The following is a 13,425-nucleotide window of genomic DNA, read 5'->3' as shown; positions in this document are numbered from 1 at the left end:
CTCCCTTCAGAAGATCAGGACTCATTCAGATTCTCAGCACCCTGATACAAAGGTGGCAACGGCTCCACGTTCTTCTGAAACAGGACAAATCGTTTAATGAACCGCGAGGCCGCCTTCAGCTGATACCTGGAATGCTTCCACGTTGGCACGCTGAAGACTTGATCCTGTACATTGTGTCAGTTCTGGGAGAAAATGCAAGGCAGCAAGACTCACAAGCTCCTCGAGAGTTAGTGCTTTAGTCTCTGGCATGAAGAGCAAGACCAGCACCCAGAGGATGAGACACCAGGCTGCGTACCATCCAAATGCACCTTCGGGTTTGAAGGCTCCTACGAGAGATGGCCAGGTGAAGCTGGCAGCAGGTAAGTAACTTTTTTGCAATGGCAGGAAAGGTTGTGGCAACTTACGATAAAATGAAGTTGAAACACCACGTCGTCGCCTATTCGAAAAATCAGCGCGTGCTCTACAAGCCACGAATATGTTGATATTTACCGTTGCCCACGACATCCCCACATCCCTCACATGCATCGGAAAAGCCTCAGCCGAGTACGAGAACGGAACCGGACCCATGCCGGGACTATAGAACACCTCGAAGAGATACATGCCCGTCGTGATCATAGCAGTCCGCGCGGTAACTTGGGTCGAAGGGATCAAGAAGCTGAGCCCCGTCCAGAGCAGCGTTATGCACAGGAAGGGATATGTTATGAGAAGCAAGGGCCGACGTCCGAAGGTGTCGATGGTGAAGAAGGCGGGAAGAGCGAAAACCCAGTTGAGGATTCCGGTGCCCATGGCGACGAGGAGAGCGCTGCTACGACCGTAACCGGCGTCTTCGAAGATGGTGGTGCTATGGAGGTGAGGTGGTCAGTATAGCTCTTTAAAGTCCGATGCTTTTGTGGCAAGGTTACCTGTAGTAGGCGATCACATTCACACCACCTGCGAGTTGATCTATCAGTACGTCGCCACACATCAACATTCTCTCGTGGACTCACAGAACTGCTGTCCAAACATAACAATCCACGTCGCCCAAGTCGCACGTCGATTGCGAGGGATGCTGAACAACTCCCAGAACATCGTGAACAAGTTCTTGCCCGTGTTGATCTTGGCCTCGATCTCGACTCCAACGTGAGTGTAATAGAGGTCTCTCGCTGCTTGGAGGTCTGATTTGCGAAGAATGCGGAAGGCTTTGAAGGCTTGCTTGATCTTGCCGTGTTGGAGGAGCCAACGTGGACTTTCGGGGCAGAAGTAGATTTGAGCGCTGGAAAGGAGGTGTTAGTTCTGTTCACTTGCTAAATCGACCTACTTACCAGACGACTACCGGAAGCACGACCGTAGAGCCAAGGATGAGACGCCAGGCGAGATCAGGGCGGAGGCCTCCGAAAGCGACGCCCATGATATTACCTGGCCGAGACGTTAATACTCGTTTTACGGCGATCATACATATGCGTTGCGTGTCGAAGGAACTCACCCATCATGATACCGAATGCGGTCCACATCTGCCACTGCATGACGAGAGCACCTCTGATCGGAGCAGGAGCACATTCTGCAGTATACACAGGTACTGTAGACGACTTGCTGCCGATGCCGAGACCCAGCACGAAGCGAGCCAGGAACAAATTCACCCAGCTGTTGGCGACTCCTTCCCAGATCGATGCGACAGCAGCAATGAAGCACGAGATGAAAATGGTCCCTCGACGAGCAAAGACTCTATTGAGCGGCTCAGTGAGCCAGCAGCCAAGGAGAGCGCACGCCAGATACGGAGCACCGACAATCAAGCCTGTCAGATTCTGCTGCATCGACTGGGAGAAGCGGTCTGAGGGGGAGACGTTCAGCTCTTCGAGATAGAAAGCCTGAGCTCCATTGTTGACGGACTCATCCATGCCCTGCACAGCGGCGGCCAGCGAGGACATGGAGACGAGGAAGTAGAGCATCCACGGCTGATCCCACTTGTGAGTGTGCTCGCGAGCGATTTGCTCTTTGTCCTCCGCCGTCAAGTCGTCGATCTCTTGGACAGCATTGGGCCGTTGTGCGATCAAGGCACCTTTGCGGAAGACCTCAATGTGCTCCATCAGGTCATGTTGTTGGCAGAACTCTTCCACATTCTTCAGCAGGTTCTCTCTGGGAATGCCGGCGAGTGGGTTCTCAAAGACAGTGCTCAGATTTTGGTCTGCAGGGACATCGAGGACATCTTGCCGTTCGATGCCAATCTTTTCTTCGTGCCGGTCTGCTGAGAGCGACTCGTTTGGAGAGATATCCTCATGCTTCTTTTCAGCCATTGTTAGGAAATGAAGTCCGGTGAGCGAGATGAAGAGACGAAATGGACAAAAATCAAAAGACGAAGGCTGAAACGTTGCGATGGCGCCCTACTCTTCAAAATACGCAGCCTTGAAGGAGTCACAGCTGATGACCCCCACCTCGCGTGCAACGCCTCTGACATGCTTCACGTTGTTGCAAGACTTCACAACCCATGTGCGACAACGTGCGTCGTACCGTACATCCTTGCCAATCGGGGCAAAGAGTCGCAAGCTCCACGGGGAATGCTTGCGACTAGAGCTTGGGGAAGCTTGGAGATATGAGTTGGGGGCGGCACAAAGCTTGCCGATTGCCGGGGCTGAGAATACGAAGCATCCTATGACAGGCCGGCTGTACGCGATGGAGTGGTTCCCCAGCGAACGAGCGACGTCAAGTTGCAGATGCCTCCTTGCCGACAAGCGGTGGTTGTTCGGGGATGTGGCTGTCTCCAGCTCGAATGTGCTCATCTGTCGCTCCCACAATCGGTGTCTCACTCCATGTTCTCTTGAGAGAATGCTCTTCATCAGCATTCGACTCTTTTATATGCGGGATGCGATATTCGATAAGCCCTCGAGATCCTCAACAGCGGTCCATTCAGCAGACTATCGTTCTTGGAAAGTGTCGCGCTTTCTCAGCAGCCACACTCCTTTGCACTCGAGATCGATGTACGATGTATTTCGTTCTGACGGCAAGAGGATTCTGAGGATCCTGGATCGTCTTGCAAGTGCCTGTAAGATCCAGCGCGCGTTGATTGAGCTCGTGTCGGCATTTCTCGCTCGGTTCACGTCGTCCGCAAGACCTGCTTACACGCCAGTTTATTCAACCCACAAAGATCCACTCACACATCTATGTATGTAATGTCCTCGCAGCGCAAGCCTACCCATTCCCTACACAATGTGCATTACAGACTGCATCCCATGCTCGAAGTGTCCGGTGTTGGCCCCTGCCCTGTGCCAATCTTCGAGCGCCGGAATTCGCCAAGGCTGACCAATGTGTTCAATGCTCTTAAGAACCTGTTGTTCTTTCTCATGATCATGGCGGTAAGCTGGCCTTGTCGAGGGGATTTTCGAGCGCTCGTAAGAGGGAAGGTAGGCTTTGTCAGATGATCGCTCTCGTCTTGCAGCGCCTGCTCGATGTGGGCAAGGTCACCCCGAGGAGACAGTGTTGCGGCTTCATGACAGCGCGCTCGTCAGCGCTTGGAAGACCAGTCCTTATACGACCAGAAGATGATATCGATGCAGGAGACGATGAGAAGCACGTTGCGTTCCACGAGCATTGGCAAGAACCTGACGCGAGTGCACGGCCCACCTGTCCATATTTCTCTTGGCCCCATCTTCTCGAATCGACAGCACAAGAGACGACTCAACATCGAAAAATACTTGCGACAGCCTTGCCAGAGCAGGAGATGTGCCATAGCCAGCCTCGTGGGGAGCCATGGGTATCTCTCGTGAGCGGTGCTCGGTCCAGTCCGGGAGGTGGAAGCTTTCAACGAACGTCACCTCATCTTTGTCGCTGGAGAATCATCAACAAAAGCCCTTCGACCCCCCATGGCCGCCGGTCTTCCACAGGTCCATGGTCGCCACCATCGCCTCGGTGAATCTTAATACTCTTTGGAGGCATGTTGGATCACAGTCGCCGACTTGTGCCATGCCCAAGGGAGATCCAGTTCAAGACGGCATGCGCCGAGTGCATTGGCATGCTGTCGCCTCGAATATCGTCTATCACCGTGGTTGCCAATGTGGCTGGGCCCTGTTGTCTTCAGAATTCACCGTGTTGAAGGAGAAGTCCTAGATCCCAACCAATGAGAGTTCACTGGTGCTGGTGCAAACCTCGGACACCTCAAGTCCTTACTATTCAGAGCACACACACGCGGACCGCTAAGCTTTCTACTATCTCTTTCGGGGTTGCGTGAGGTGTCTTGGCATGTACTGCTCAAGCTTATTGAAGAAAGACTTCGCCGCGCCTCTTGCAAGCACCACAAGCAGACGAATGGGTACCCTGCTCCTGACTCTAGGAGCCTCGGGATCGATGCTGGGCGCTGCGACAAAATCGATGTACAAGACTTTGGGCTCTGATCTGCGTTTATGAGCACGACCAATGAACAGTAGGGAAAAGCTAAGCCAGCACATTTAAGATGAAAGCTGGGGCTACACGAAGTCAATTTAGCGACCGTTGGTCTTGATCTTCACAAAGCAGGGCCATCTTTACCATCCTCTCGTTCTCCATCACTACGGACAGCCTGCCTTTGGGAGTAGGTCAATTCGACATGCCTCAGAACAGCATCTTCACGGCGCTTCTCTGGACAGGGTTCGCAGCTGGCTATCCTTGGGTCGTTGACCATGCTGCACTCGACCCCCGGCGCGTAGACAGCCGGCAGCCATTGAGACTACGTCAGTCGCCGTCTGCAGCGAACTGTCCCAACAACCCGAATCACACTGGAGCTGTCCCGTATAGTGCTGATTATCCATACTGCGGAGCGAGAAATGGAAAGCCTGGCAGCACGCGCTGCGTTGGAAACATCGTACCTGCGCCGGTATGTAATGCATTACCGGTCTGCATTTCGATAGTTGCTAACATGTCCAGGGCGACAATGCTCACTACTTTGTACCTCCAGGGCCGTTGGACATCAGAGGACCGTAAGATCTCCGATGCTCGAACAACGAGTGAGCACTCACTGAGATTTCTTTCAGATGCCCAGGCCTCAACGTCGCAGCGAATCACAACTTTCTTTCTCACGACGGAATCACCAACTTTACAGAGCTCATTGACGCCCAGCAAAATGTATATGGAGTAGGCTATGACCTTGCGGTCGTCCTCGCCGTGCTGGGAGTTGGCCAAGATGGAGATCCATTGGGTACGACGAAGCTCAGCATTGGATGCGATGCCACATCTAGGACTTCCTCTACCGGCTTTAGCGAACCTGGGCTCAATGGCCATCTCAAGTTCGAAGGAGACTCATCGCTCACACGCAACGACTATTACCTTGGTAAGGACAGAACAGTGCTCGAACTTCGTGATAGCTGATTTGTTTCGCGCAGACAATGGAGACAACTTCAGCTTCAACTCATCGCTGTACGAGAACATGTCTGAAGTGGCCAGGTCTGTCTCCAACGGAATTTTCAATCGCAAGGCTCTTGCCACGTACCGAGCACAACGACATGCGCAGTCGATTCACGAAAATGGCAACTTCTACTTTGACCCTAAATCGGTCTTACTATACGGAGCGGCGACATTCCTGTAGTAGGTCACTTCACACGCATAAACAAAACTCCACCTGACGATCTGTAGTGAACTGTTTCCCTCAGGTGGTCCTTCTGGAGTTGCGGACCAGACGACAATGAACTACTTCTTCCTGCAAGAGCAGCTACCTCCCAACTGGTATTCACGCAGCGAAAAGTTCAGTCTGCTGGATGTCGTCACAGAGCTCTTAGCCATGTACCAAGAGGACCCCGTCCCATTTGGTGCAAACGCTGGTGTGCCTGATTCATTTGTTGGCATTGGCACGTCGGGGATCACCACTTCGAATAGCACCCTCAAGGCCACTCCCGCCGGAATCGCCTGCTTCTTGTATCAACTCCTGACCGAGAACATTCCCGCTCAAGCAGGCGGGTCCAATGTTCCGGACGCCAGGTTGCTTGCGTGGGTCGTAAATCAGATCAACCCACTCTTTGGTCTAGGAGGCACTCTCGGGTCATTAGCCTGTCCTTTGGTTACGGTCTGAAACGCAGATTTATATTGTACATGGTCAAGCAGGATTGAAGTCATGAAATGAGTCTTGACTGAAGTAACCCTACATTTCTGATTTTGTGCTCGGTAAGCATCAAGACCAAGTCATCACACACTGACAAAAGATCACGATCTTGCACGTGGAGGCACGGCGCAAATGTCTCACAGTCTCATGACCTCAAGCTTTCCCCCTCACTCGACTGTGGGGCTCCACTCCTTGGCAATACAGGAGTGGCTCCGAAAATGCTCCCGTCGTACAAGCGGAGAAGATTGAGTGGTTAACTGGCGAAGCGTTCTGCCGCAAGTACTCCCATTCAAGTTCTCTTCGCATCCTTTGACCTTGGCACCGCTCATACTGATCATACTGTGCCATTATTGAGATGCGCTGGCCCTGCAACACCGGCATCATGCCAAGGACCGACACGAGAGGAGCGCATAAAATGCGAGCACGTCGCCGTGAAGGCAGGCAGAGAAGGCACCCACGATCGTCTCATTTTCGACAATGCATTGGCCAAAGACTTTTGTGACGACAGCCGGATGGCTTGCCATTGCGTATGCTCAAGTCCAGGAGAGCACGGACAGCACCTCTGGAGAAGCTGCAGAACCAGATCTGTACACCAAGGACCTCTCATCTTGCCCTGGTTATGTTGCTACCAAACCCCGGGAGACGAGATCAGGCTTCTACGCAGACCTGGAACTTGCGGGAGACGCATGCAACATCTACGGCCAAGATCTGCCCAATCTCAAGCTAGAGGTTGAATACCAGACGGACACCCGATTGCACGTCAAGATCTTGGATACCAACAATACGGTCTATCAAGTTCCTGACGATATCTTTCCGCGTCCGGGATTCGGACAATGGTGCTCCCATGGCGACTCGAAACTCAAGTTCGACTTCAACGCAGACCCATTCTCCTTCTCGGTGTCTCGCAAGGATTCGGGCGAGGTCCTTTTCGATACCTCTGGCAGCAAGCTCGTTTTTGAGAGCCAGTACCTGTATCTGAAGACGAAGCTGCCGGAAGACCCGCATTTGTACGGACTTGGAGAGCACAGCGATTCGTTCATGCTCAACACGACGAACTACACTAGGACCATCTGGACCCGTGATTCATACGGTGTTCCGCAAGGCGAGAATCTGTAAGTTTCTCAGAGGAGCCAGCCACCCATTGACTAACGAATGTACAGGTATGGAGCTCACCCAATCTACTTTGACCACCGCCAAGGGAGCGGTACTCACGGCGTCTTTCTCCTGAACTCAAATGGTATGGATATTTACATCGACAACAAGGGTGGCCAACACCTTGAGTACAATATCATTGGCGGCGTCCTTGATTTCTACTTCGTTGCTGGCCCGAGCCCTAAGGACGTGGCGGTGCAGTACTCTGAGATTACCCAGCTCCCTTTGATGACTCCTTACTGGGGTCTTGGCTACCACCAGTGCAAATATGGATATCGAGACGTTTTCCAAGTCGCTGAGGTGGTCGCCAATTACAGCGCGGCAGACATTCCACTCGAGACAATGTGGACCGACATCGACTACATGGAGCTGAGGAGAATCTTCACGCTTGATCCCGAGCGCTTCCCAGCCAACTTGGTCACTGATCTCGTCAACACCATCCACTCAAGAGATCAACATTACCTCGTCATGGTCGACCCTGCAGTCTGGTCAGCTGGCTCCAATCCTGCTCTTGAACGCGGCATTGAGTACGACGCATTCTTAAAGGAAAGCAACGGCATTCTGTATGAAGGTGTCGTCTGGCCTGGCCCCACAGTCTTCCCAGACTGGTTCCATCCCAACGCAGGCACTTACTGGAACGAGATGTTCAGGACCTTCTTCGATGGTGTGAATGGTCCCGATATCGATGCCTTGTGGATCGACATGAACGAACCTGCGAACTTCTGCAACCGCCCGTATCCTTGCAACAACCCGTTGGGATTCGCAGAAGAAGAGGGTAATCCGCCTGATCCACCACCAGTTCGTGATGGCCCTGCAAGCCCTCTGCCAGGCTTTCCCGCTAGCCTTCAGCCCAATTTCGCGTCTGACGATGCTGCTGATTCGGCCCCCAGCGTCAAGAAACGTCAATGGAGCCACGGCGGCCATGGCCGTGGAAGGGGACACTGGGGCAATAACGGACACCAATGGGGCTCAGGAGGTTGGGGTCAAGGCGGCCACGGATGGCAGAGTGACAAGAAGACAGGCTCTGGCTGCGAACCTGGCCAGTGTCTAGGACTTCCAAACCGCGAGTACATCCTGCCACCATACATGATCCAAAACGGTGCTGGACCGACGCTCGCTGAGGGCACCGCCGACACTGATGTGTTCCAGTATGGCGGACTCGTACAGTATGATACTCACAACCTTTACGGATCCATGATGAGCACTCTATCCAAGAATGCCATGTTGGCGAGGAGGCCTGATGTGCGTCCTCTTGTTATCACAAGAAGCACTTTTGCTGGGGCTGGAAAAGACGTCTCGCATTGGCTTGGCGGTGAGTGATTTTCAATCTCGATTACCATCAAAGCTAACGAACATGCATAGACAACGTGTCCGGCTGGCTCTGGTACCGCATCTCAATCAGTCAGCAACTCCAATTCGCCTCCCTTTACCAAATCCCAGTCGTCGGCTCAGACGTCTGCGGGTTCGGCGGCAACACGACCTCAACCCTCTGTGCCAGATGGGCTACGCTCGGATCCTTCTCGACCTTCTTCCGCAACCACGCTGAGATCAGTAGCATCTATCAAGAATTCTATCGATGGCCAATCGTCGCCAGCGCTGCCAGGAATGGTATTCGCATGCGTTATTTGCTGCTTGACTACATCTATACCGCAATCTACAGGCAGAACACGACGGGAGTACCTTGCTTGAATCCGTTGTTCTTCAATTACCCTGAGGATGCGAACACCTATCCAATCGATCTGCAATTCTTCTACGGTGACGGCATTTTGGTCAGCCCAGTGACAGAGGAGAACTCGACTTCAGTACGTAAGCCAACCTTCATTTCTATCTCGTCGCTAACTCTCTATCTCAGGTCGAATATTACCTCCCCGACGACATCTTCTACGACTTCACCACGGGCACCCCAATCCGCGGCGAAGGCGCCTACATCACCGCCGAAGTCCCCTACGACGAAATCACTGTCCATTACAAAGGCGGGCACATCTTCCCGCAACGAGTCGCAAGCGCCAACACGACGAAAGCCTTACGAACCAAAGGCTTCAACATCGTCATCGCGCCCGGTCTCGACGGCACCGCTGAGGGCTCGCTGTACCTCGATGATGGAGAGTCGCTGGTGCAGGATGCTGTGTCGGAGATCGATTTCAAGTATGCTGAGGGGAAGCTGAGGATTAGTGGGACGTTTGAGTATGATGCTGGGGTGGGGATTGAGGTTATTACGCTGTTGGGTGTTGAGGATGGGCAGCAGAGGGATGTTGAGGGGGCGGAGTACGATGCTGAGGGGAAGAAGACGACCGTGAGGGCTGATGTGCCGTTGACTGGTGCGAGGGAGATAACTGTCGGTTGATAGGGTTGATGGAAGCCTTCGTGAGGTGAATGAAAAGTCAATACTATCGTTAATGGACTACCGGCAATGATCTAGTCTGCCGTATTGTTGATATCACGACTTGACAGCGTAGATTTTGAAGGAACCTGTATTTCGCAAGTAAGCATGAAGTCATGGTAAGTTGCATAAACATCAAAGACTTACCCGCAAACTCGTTGAAGTCAATGTTGTCGAAATCCGCCACGGTGGCAGCTTGTGCAGGCGTCGACTTCGAAGGCCCACAGCATCCACTCACTTTCTGTGAACTTGAGCAACCGTTCGTCTTCTCTGCCGCGGGTGGTGGGGCACAGCAGCCTGCATTGGTGCCGTCGTCGTGTCGATACACATTAAGGTCGCTCTTCGCGTCGACAATGACGGAGTCTACATCGACCATGATCAGCATCTATCTCAAACTTCCGAAAAGCTGCGGAAAACTCACCACCAAACCCAGCCTCCTTCAAATACCTCTCATACGCGCCAACCTGACTCGCACCAGCAATACACCCCACATACAACGCCATACTATCCTTAATCTCCGACGGCAGCTCCTTCTTCGCTAGAATATCGCTGATCGCAACACGTCCACCCGGCTTCAGGGTCCGGAACATCTCCTTAAAGACGAGGTGCTTGTCTTCCTCTGGGACGAGGTTCACCACGCAGTTGCTGATGATGCAGTCGGCGGATGAGTCTGGCAGGGCGAGCTCTGTGATGCGGGAGTTGATGAATTCGACGTTGGTGGCGGCGAGTTTGGATTTGATTTGGTTGGCGCGGGAGAGCATGTCCTGTGGGGTGCGTTAGCATTTAGGCGAATAAAGAAGATGTTGGGGTGCAGGGCTCACTTCGTTCATATCAATTCCAGTCACTTTGCCTCTGCTCCCGACTTTCTTCGCCGCTTGGAAGACATCGAAGCCTGCTCCACTTCCCAGGTCGACAACTGTCTCCCCCTACAAATCTCGATCAGCCACCAACCCTCTTTGAATGGAAAAGGAAAGCAACTCACCTCTCGAATGTTCGCCAACGCCAATGGGTTGCCACAGCTCAAACCAAGATTGGCGTCTTGAGGGACGCTGTCGAGTTCTTCTTTGCTGTAGCCGAATTCTCGTGCTACACGCTCGCCGTATGAAGCATTGCCGATGTCTTTCGCTGCCGTGCCGTAGTGGGCTTGGACTTTGTTGTAGACGTCTGCTGAGGCCATGGTGGTCTTAGATTCGTGTTTTGTGAAGAGTGGCCGATGCTTGGGAAGAGGTTGAGATGGCCTGGTAAGTAGTTGATTTAATGGATGTCAAGTATCGAGAAGGACGTCAAATATTTATGCGATGTAGAGTTGCCTTGAAGTGAAGTCGGGATGATGTCGGCCAGGGTCGGCAGGAAAAGCCAGGGGCGTTCAGCCAATCAGAAGCTGGCAGGATGTCACTGCAGATGAATGTTTGGATGATCGATGACATGGGTCTTGGCAGCTCAACAGCAAGACGGGAGTTGGATGGAAGCACATCGAAAAAGCATGGAGAGACCGCAAGTCTCGAACATCAAGTGTAGTGACATTCCATTGCCGACCCAGTAACTCCGCTTCGATTCGGAATCAATCAAATCCTAGCCTTAATACCCAGTTCCTTCAAGACAATATCAGCAGCCTTCTCTCCAATCATCAAGCAGTATTGTTTGTATTGGCTCCGACATTCTCTGGCGGGATGCTGAGATCTGCCAATTTCAAACCCCTAATACCATACACGTTCAAGTTCTTGTCGACGACGCCACCTTTCTCCCTTGGCGCCATCTTGCATGTACCCTGCCATTCATTACTTCTCATCATTCACAAGAAAAGCATGGAGCTTACCAATGAGTGCCAAGTCGTCGAGACCGTCTCTCGAACCTTCTGCTCAATTGCACGGTCATCTTCTTCGGTATACTCAATCTTTGGTGTGTCGTCACTGACAGGCCCATTGGCTCTCTCGACAACAGCAGCCTTCGATCCTCGCGGGAAGCTCGGATGGGAAGAAGCCAGTTCGCCACGGTATATGCTCATGCGCCGGAACATCTCGCGCTGGAGCTTGTATGACCAGATGTGTTTCTTGACGTCCACAGAGTCTACGTCGTTGAGATACCCGACATCGAAGTCCACGGGGTTTGGATACTCGTTGGAGATGAAGGGTTTCTTGATATGGATCGACCTACGGGATTCGGGGTATGCTGTCCAACATGCGAGTGAGACATACTCAGCAGAGTCTGGGAGTGTGGCGTGGTCGCCGAAGAAGGCGAGGTACAGCGCGATGATCATCAATGGCCTGTCCGGTGCGTTCTTGAAATGCTTGTCCCAGAACTTCCTGAAGGCTGGACCAAGAGCGTCGACGTCTCTTTCGGTTGGTCGAAATTTGCCAGATGCGTCCATGGAGTTCCAGCCAAGGAGCTCATCATTCCGCCTAATTGCTTCGTAGACGTCCCATCGCCCGTCTTGGAAGCCGTTGATGCACTCTCGTGGAGACAGACTTGTCCTTTATGCCCACAGACTAAGATGATGGTCTTGGTATTCATTGCCAACACCTGGCAATGCCTCGACCAGTGGCACCCCAACTCGTTTGAGCACGTTGGGATCTCCAATGCCGGATCGCTCAAGAATCAGAGGCGTGCCATTGGCGCCCGCGGATAAGAATGATCTTCTTTGAGGCTCGCACGGTCTGCTTGTTGCTCCCTGGCTGTTGCATGGGCGTGAGCACCGATTGGAATTTCGGATTCGGCTGGATTTCAACGCCCACAGCACGCTTGTTCTCATCGACGAGAACACGTATGAGTTGATTCTCCACTAGGACGTGGAGATTTGGATATCCGCCGCTTTGAAGCATCGGATGGATGAACCTGTGGGCCGCATCTGCAAAGGGTCTCAATGTACGTTCTTCCACGCACCCTCTCGTTTCAGTACTCACCTTGTCTCTTACCGTCGAGCCCAACATATCTAAGCCATCTCTCAGTAGCATTGTTTGCGTCGAGATTCTGTAGATCTTTCAGCTCGCTGTAGCCCAACTGCGCAGCTGCATCGATAAAGTCATCTTCTGCCCGTTTGGCTCTGAAGGTGCCGCTTGAGATGTTGATGGGACCGCTGTATCCATGATGCTCGCGCTCGCCGCGGCCGTGGTATGTCTCGAACTGCGCGAAAAGTCGAATCAGCGTTGTCGGTTGCATGGACAGTCGGAAACACTCGCCTTCTTGAGGTATGGCCAGAGTTCTTCCGCTGACCACCCCGGGGTATTCCACGAGTCGAAGTCGCTACGCTGTGCTCGTGTATACACCATCCAGTTGATGCTGCTCTGGAGACTTTGTAAGCTGCGTATCAGTCTTTTGACATGGTATCGCCTACTCCACCACCTAGCGTGCCTCCCGAGGGCACGATGGGTGCACGATTGGCAAGCTCGGATGATTGATTGCCTTGCCAGAACAGCGCCGTCTTGCTGTCCTGAAGTAAATTTTGTGGGAACAAAGCTGGATAGATGACTTGCGGCAAGTTGTAGTTGTTTATGCCTTGCTCGATGACAAGAATAGAGAGGCTGGGATCGGCCTCAGCTACCCGTGCAGCCAGCACACAGCCAGCAGTGCCGCCTACAGGAAAAGGTGAGCTGCGATACGGAACGATTCGGGCCGTCAGTACCTCCAGCGACAATAATGTCGACAGTCTCGACCTCGTCGGGAAGTCGTGTGTATAGAGGCATCGCGGTGACCTTTGTGGTTATCCTGTTAGCTGGATAAAAGAACGATGTTGTCTATCAACCAGAGTCAGCACGTTTGACGTTCGCACGACTGGCATAGCGTTCTTATGCACAAAGGTGTTGCGGAGGCTGTCATGGGGAAGCTCGTGGTCGACCAGGATGGTCTCCTCATCTCAAGC

General features: G+C 52.8%; 5 protein-coding genes across 5 annotated transcripts; 2 read left to right on the top strand and 3 right to left on the bottom strand.

The window, feature by feature from the left end:
- Positions 1-14: 14 nt before the first annotated feature.
- M409DRAFT_58694 (uncharacterized protein) lies at positions 15-2,270 on the bottom strand (the record flags this gene model as incomplete). The annotated part of the gene is made up of 8 exons (XM_033813979.1): positions 15-164; positions 214-349; positions 405-436; positions 490-841; positions 903-930; positions 987-1,252; positions 1,302-1,395; positions 1,463-2,270. 8 exons carry the CDS (start codon positions 2,268-2,270, stop codon positions 15-17), a joined length of 1,866 nt encoding a protein of 621 aa, XP_033662806.1.
- A 2,282-nt stretch (positions 2,271-4,552) lies between these two features.
- On the top strand, positions 4,553-6,007 carry M409DRAFT_69443 (uncharacterized protein; the record flags this gene model as incomplete). The annotated part of the gene is made up of 5 exons (XM_033818296.1): positions 4,553-4,819; positions 4,870-4,922; positions 4,977-5,272; positions 5,325-5,526; positions 5,575-6,007. The coding sequence occupies 5 exons, from the start codon at positions 4,553-4,555 to the stop codon at positions 6,005-6,007; spliced, it is 1,251 nt and encodes a 416-aa protein (XP_033662805.1).
- A 507-nt stretch (positions 6,008-6,514) lies between these two features.
- M409DRAFT_27643 (glycoside hydrolase family 31 protein) lies at positions 6,515-9,533 on the top strand (the record flags this gene model as incomplete). Its single annotated transcript, XM_033808655.1, has 4 exons — positions 6,515-7,149; positions 7,198-8,501; positions 8,552-8,991; positions 9,042-9,533. 4 exons carry the CDS (start codon positions 6,515-6,517, stop codon positions 9,531-9,533), a joined length of 2,871 nt encoding a protein of 956 aa, XP_033662804.1.
- Positions 9,534-9,626: 93 nt separating this feature from the next.
- Positions 9,627-10,746, bottom strand: M409DRAFT_27642 (uncharacterized protein; the record flags this gene model as incomplete). Its single annotated transcript, XM_033808654.1, has 5 exons — positions 9,627-9,658; positions 9,717-9,932; positions 9,991-10,333; positions 10,391-10,495; positions 10,552-10,746. The coding sequence occupies 5 exons, from the start codon at positions 10,744-10,746 to the stop codon at positions 9,627-9,629; spliced, it is 891 nt and encodes a 296-aa protein (XP_033662803.1).
- Positions 10,747-11,196: 450 nt separating this feature from the next.
- Positions 11,197-13,249, bottom strand: M409DRAFT_69440 (GMC oxidoreductase; the record flags this gene model as incomplete). The annotated part of the gene is made up of 8 exons (XM_033818295.1): positions 11,197-11,337; positions 11,386-12,020; positions 12,057-12,233; positions 12,307-12,414; positions 12,470-12,689; positions 12,746-12,850; positions 12,901-13,139; positions 13,189-13,249. 8 exons carry the CDS (start codon positions 13,247-13,249, stop codon positions 11,197-11,199), a joined length of 1,686 nt encoding a protein of 561 aa, XP_033662802.1.
- Positions 13,250-13,425: the final 176 nt, after the last annotated feature.

Source organism: Zasmidium cellare, assembly GCF_010093935.1.
Source record: "Zasmidium cellare ATCC 36951 unplaced genomic scaffold M409scaffold_38, whole genome shotgun sequence".
NCBI classification, from domain to species: Eukaryota; Fungi; Ascomycota; class Dothideomycetes; order Mycosphaerellales; family Mycosphaerellaceae; genus Zasmidium; species Zasmidium cellare.
This window is presented reverse-complemented; position numbering and strand designations above follow the sequence as displayed.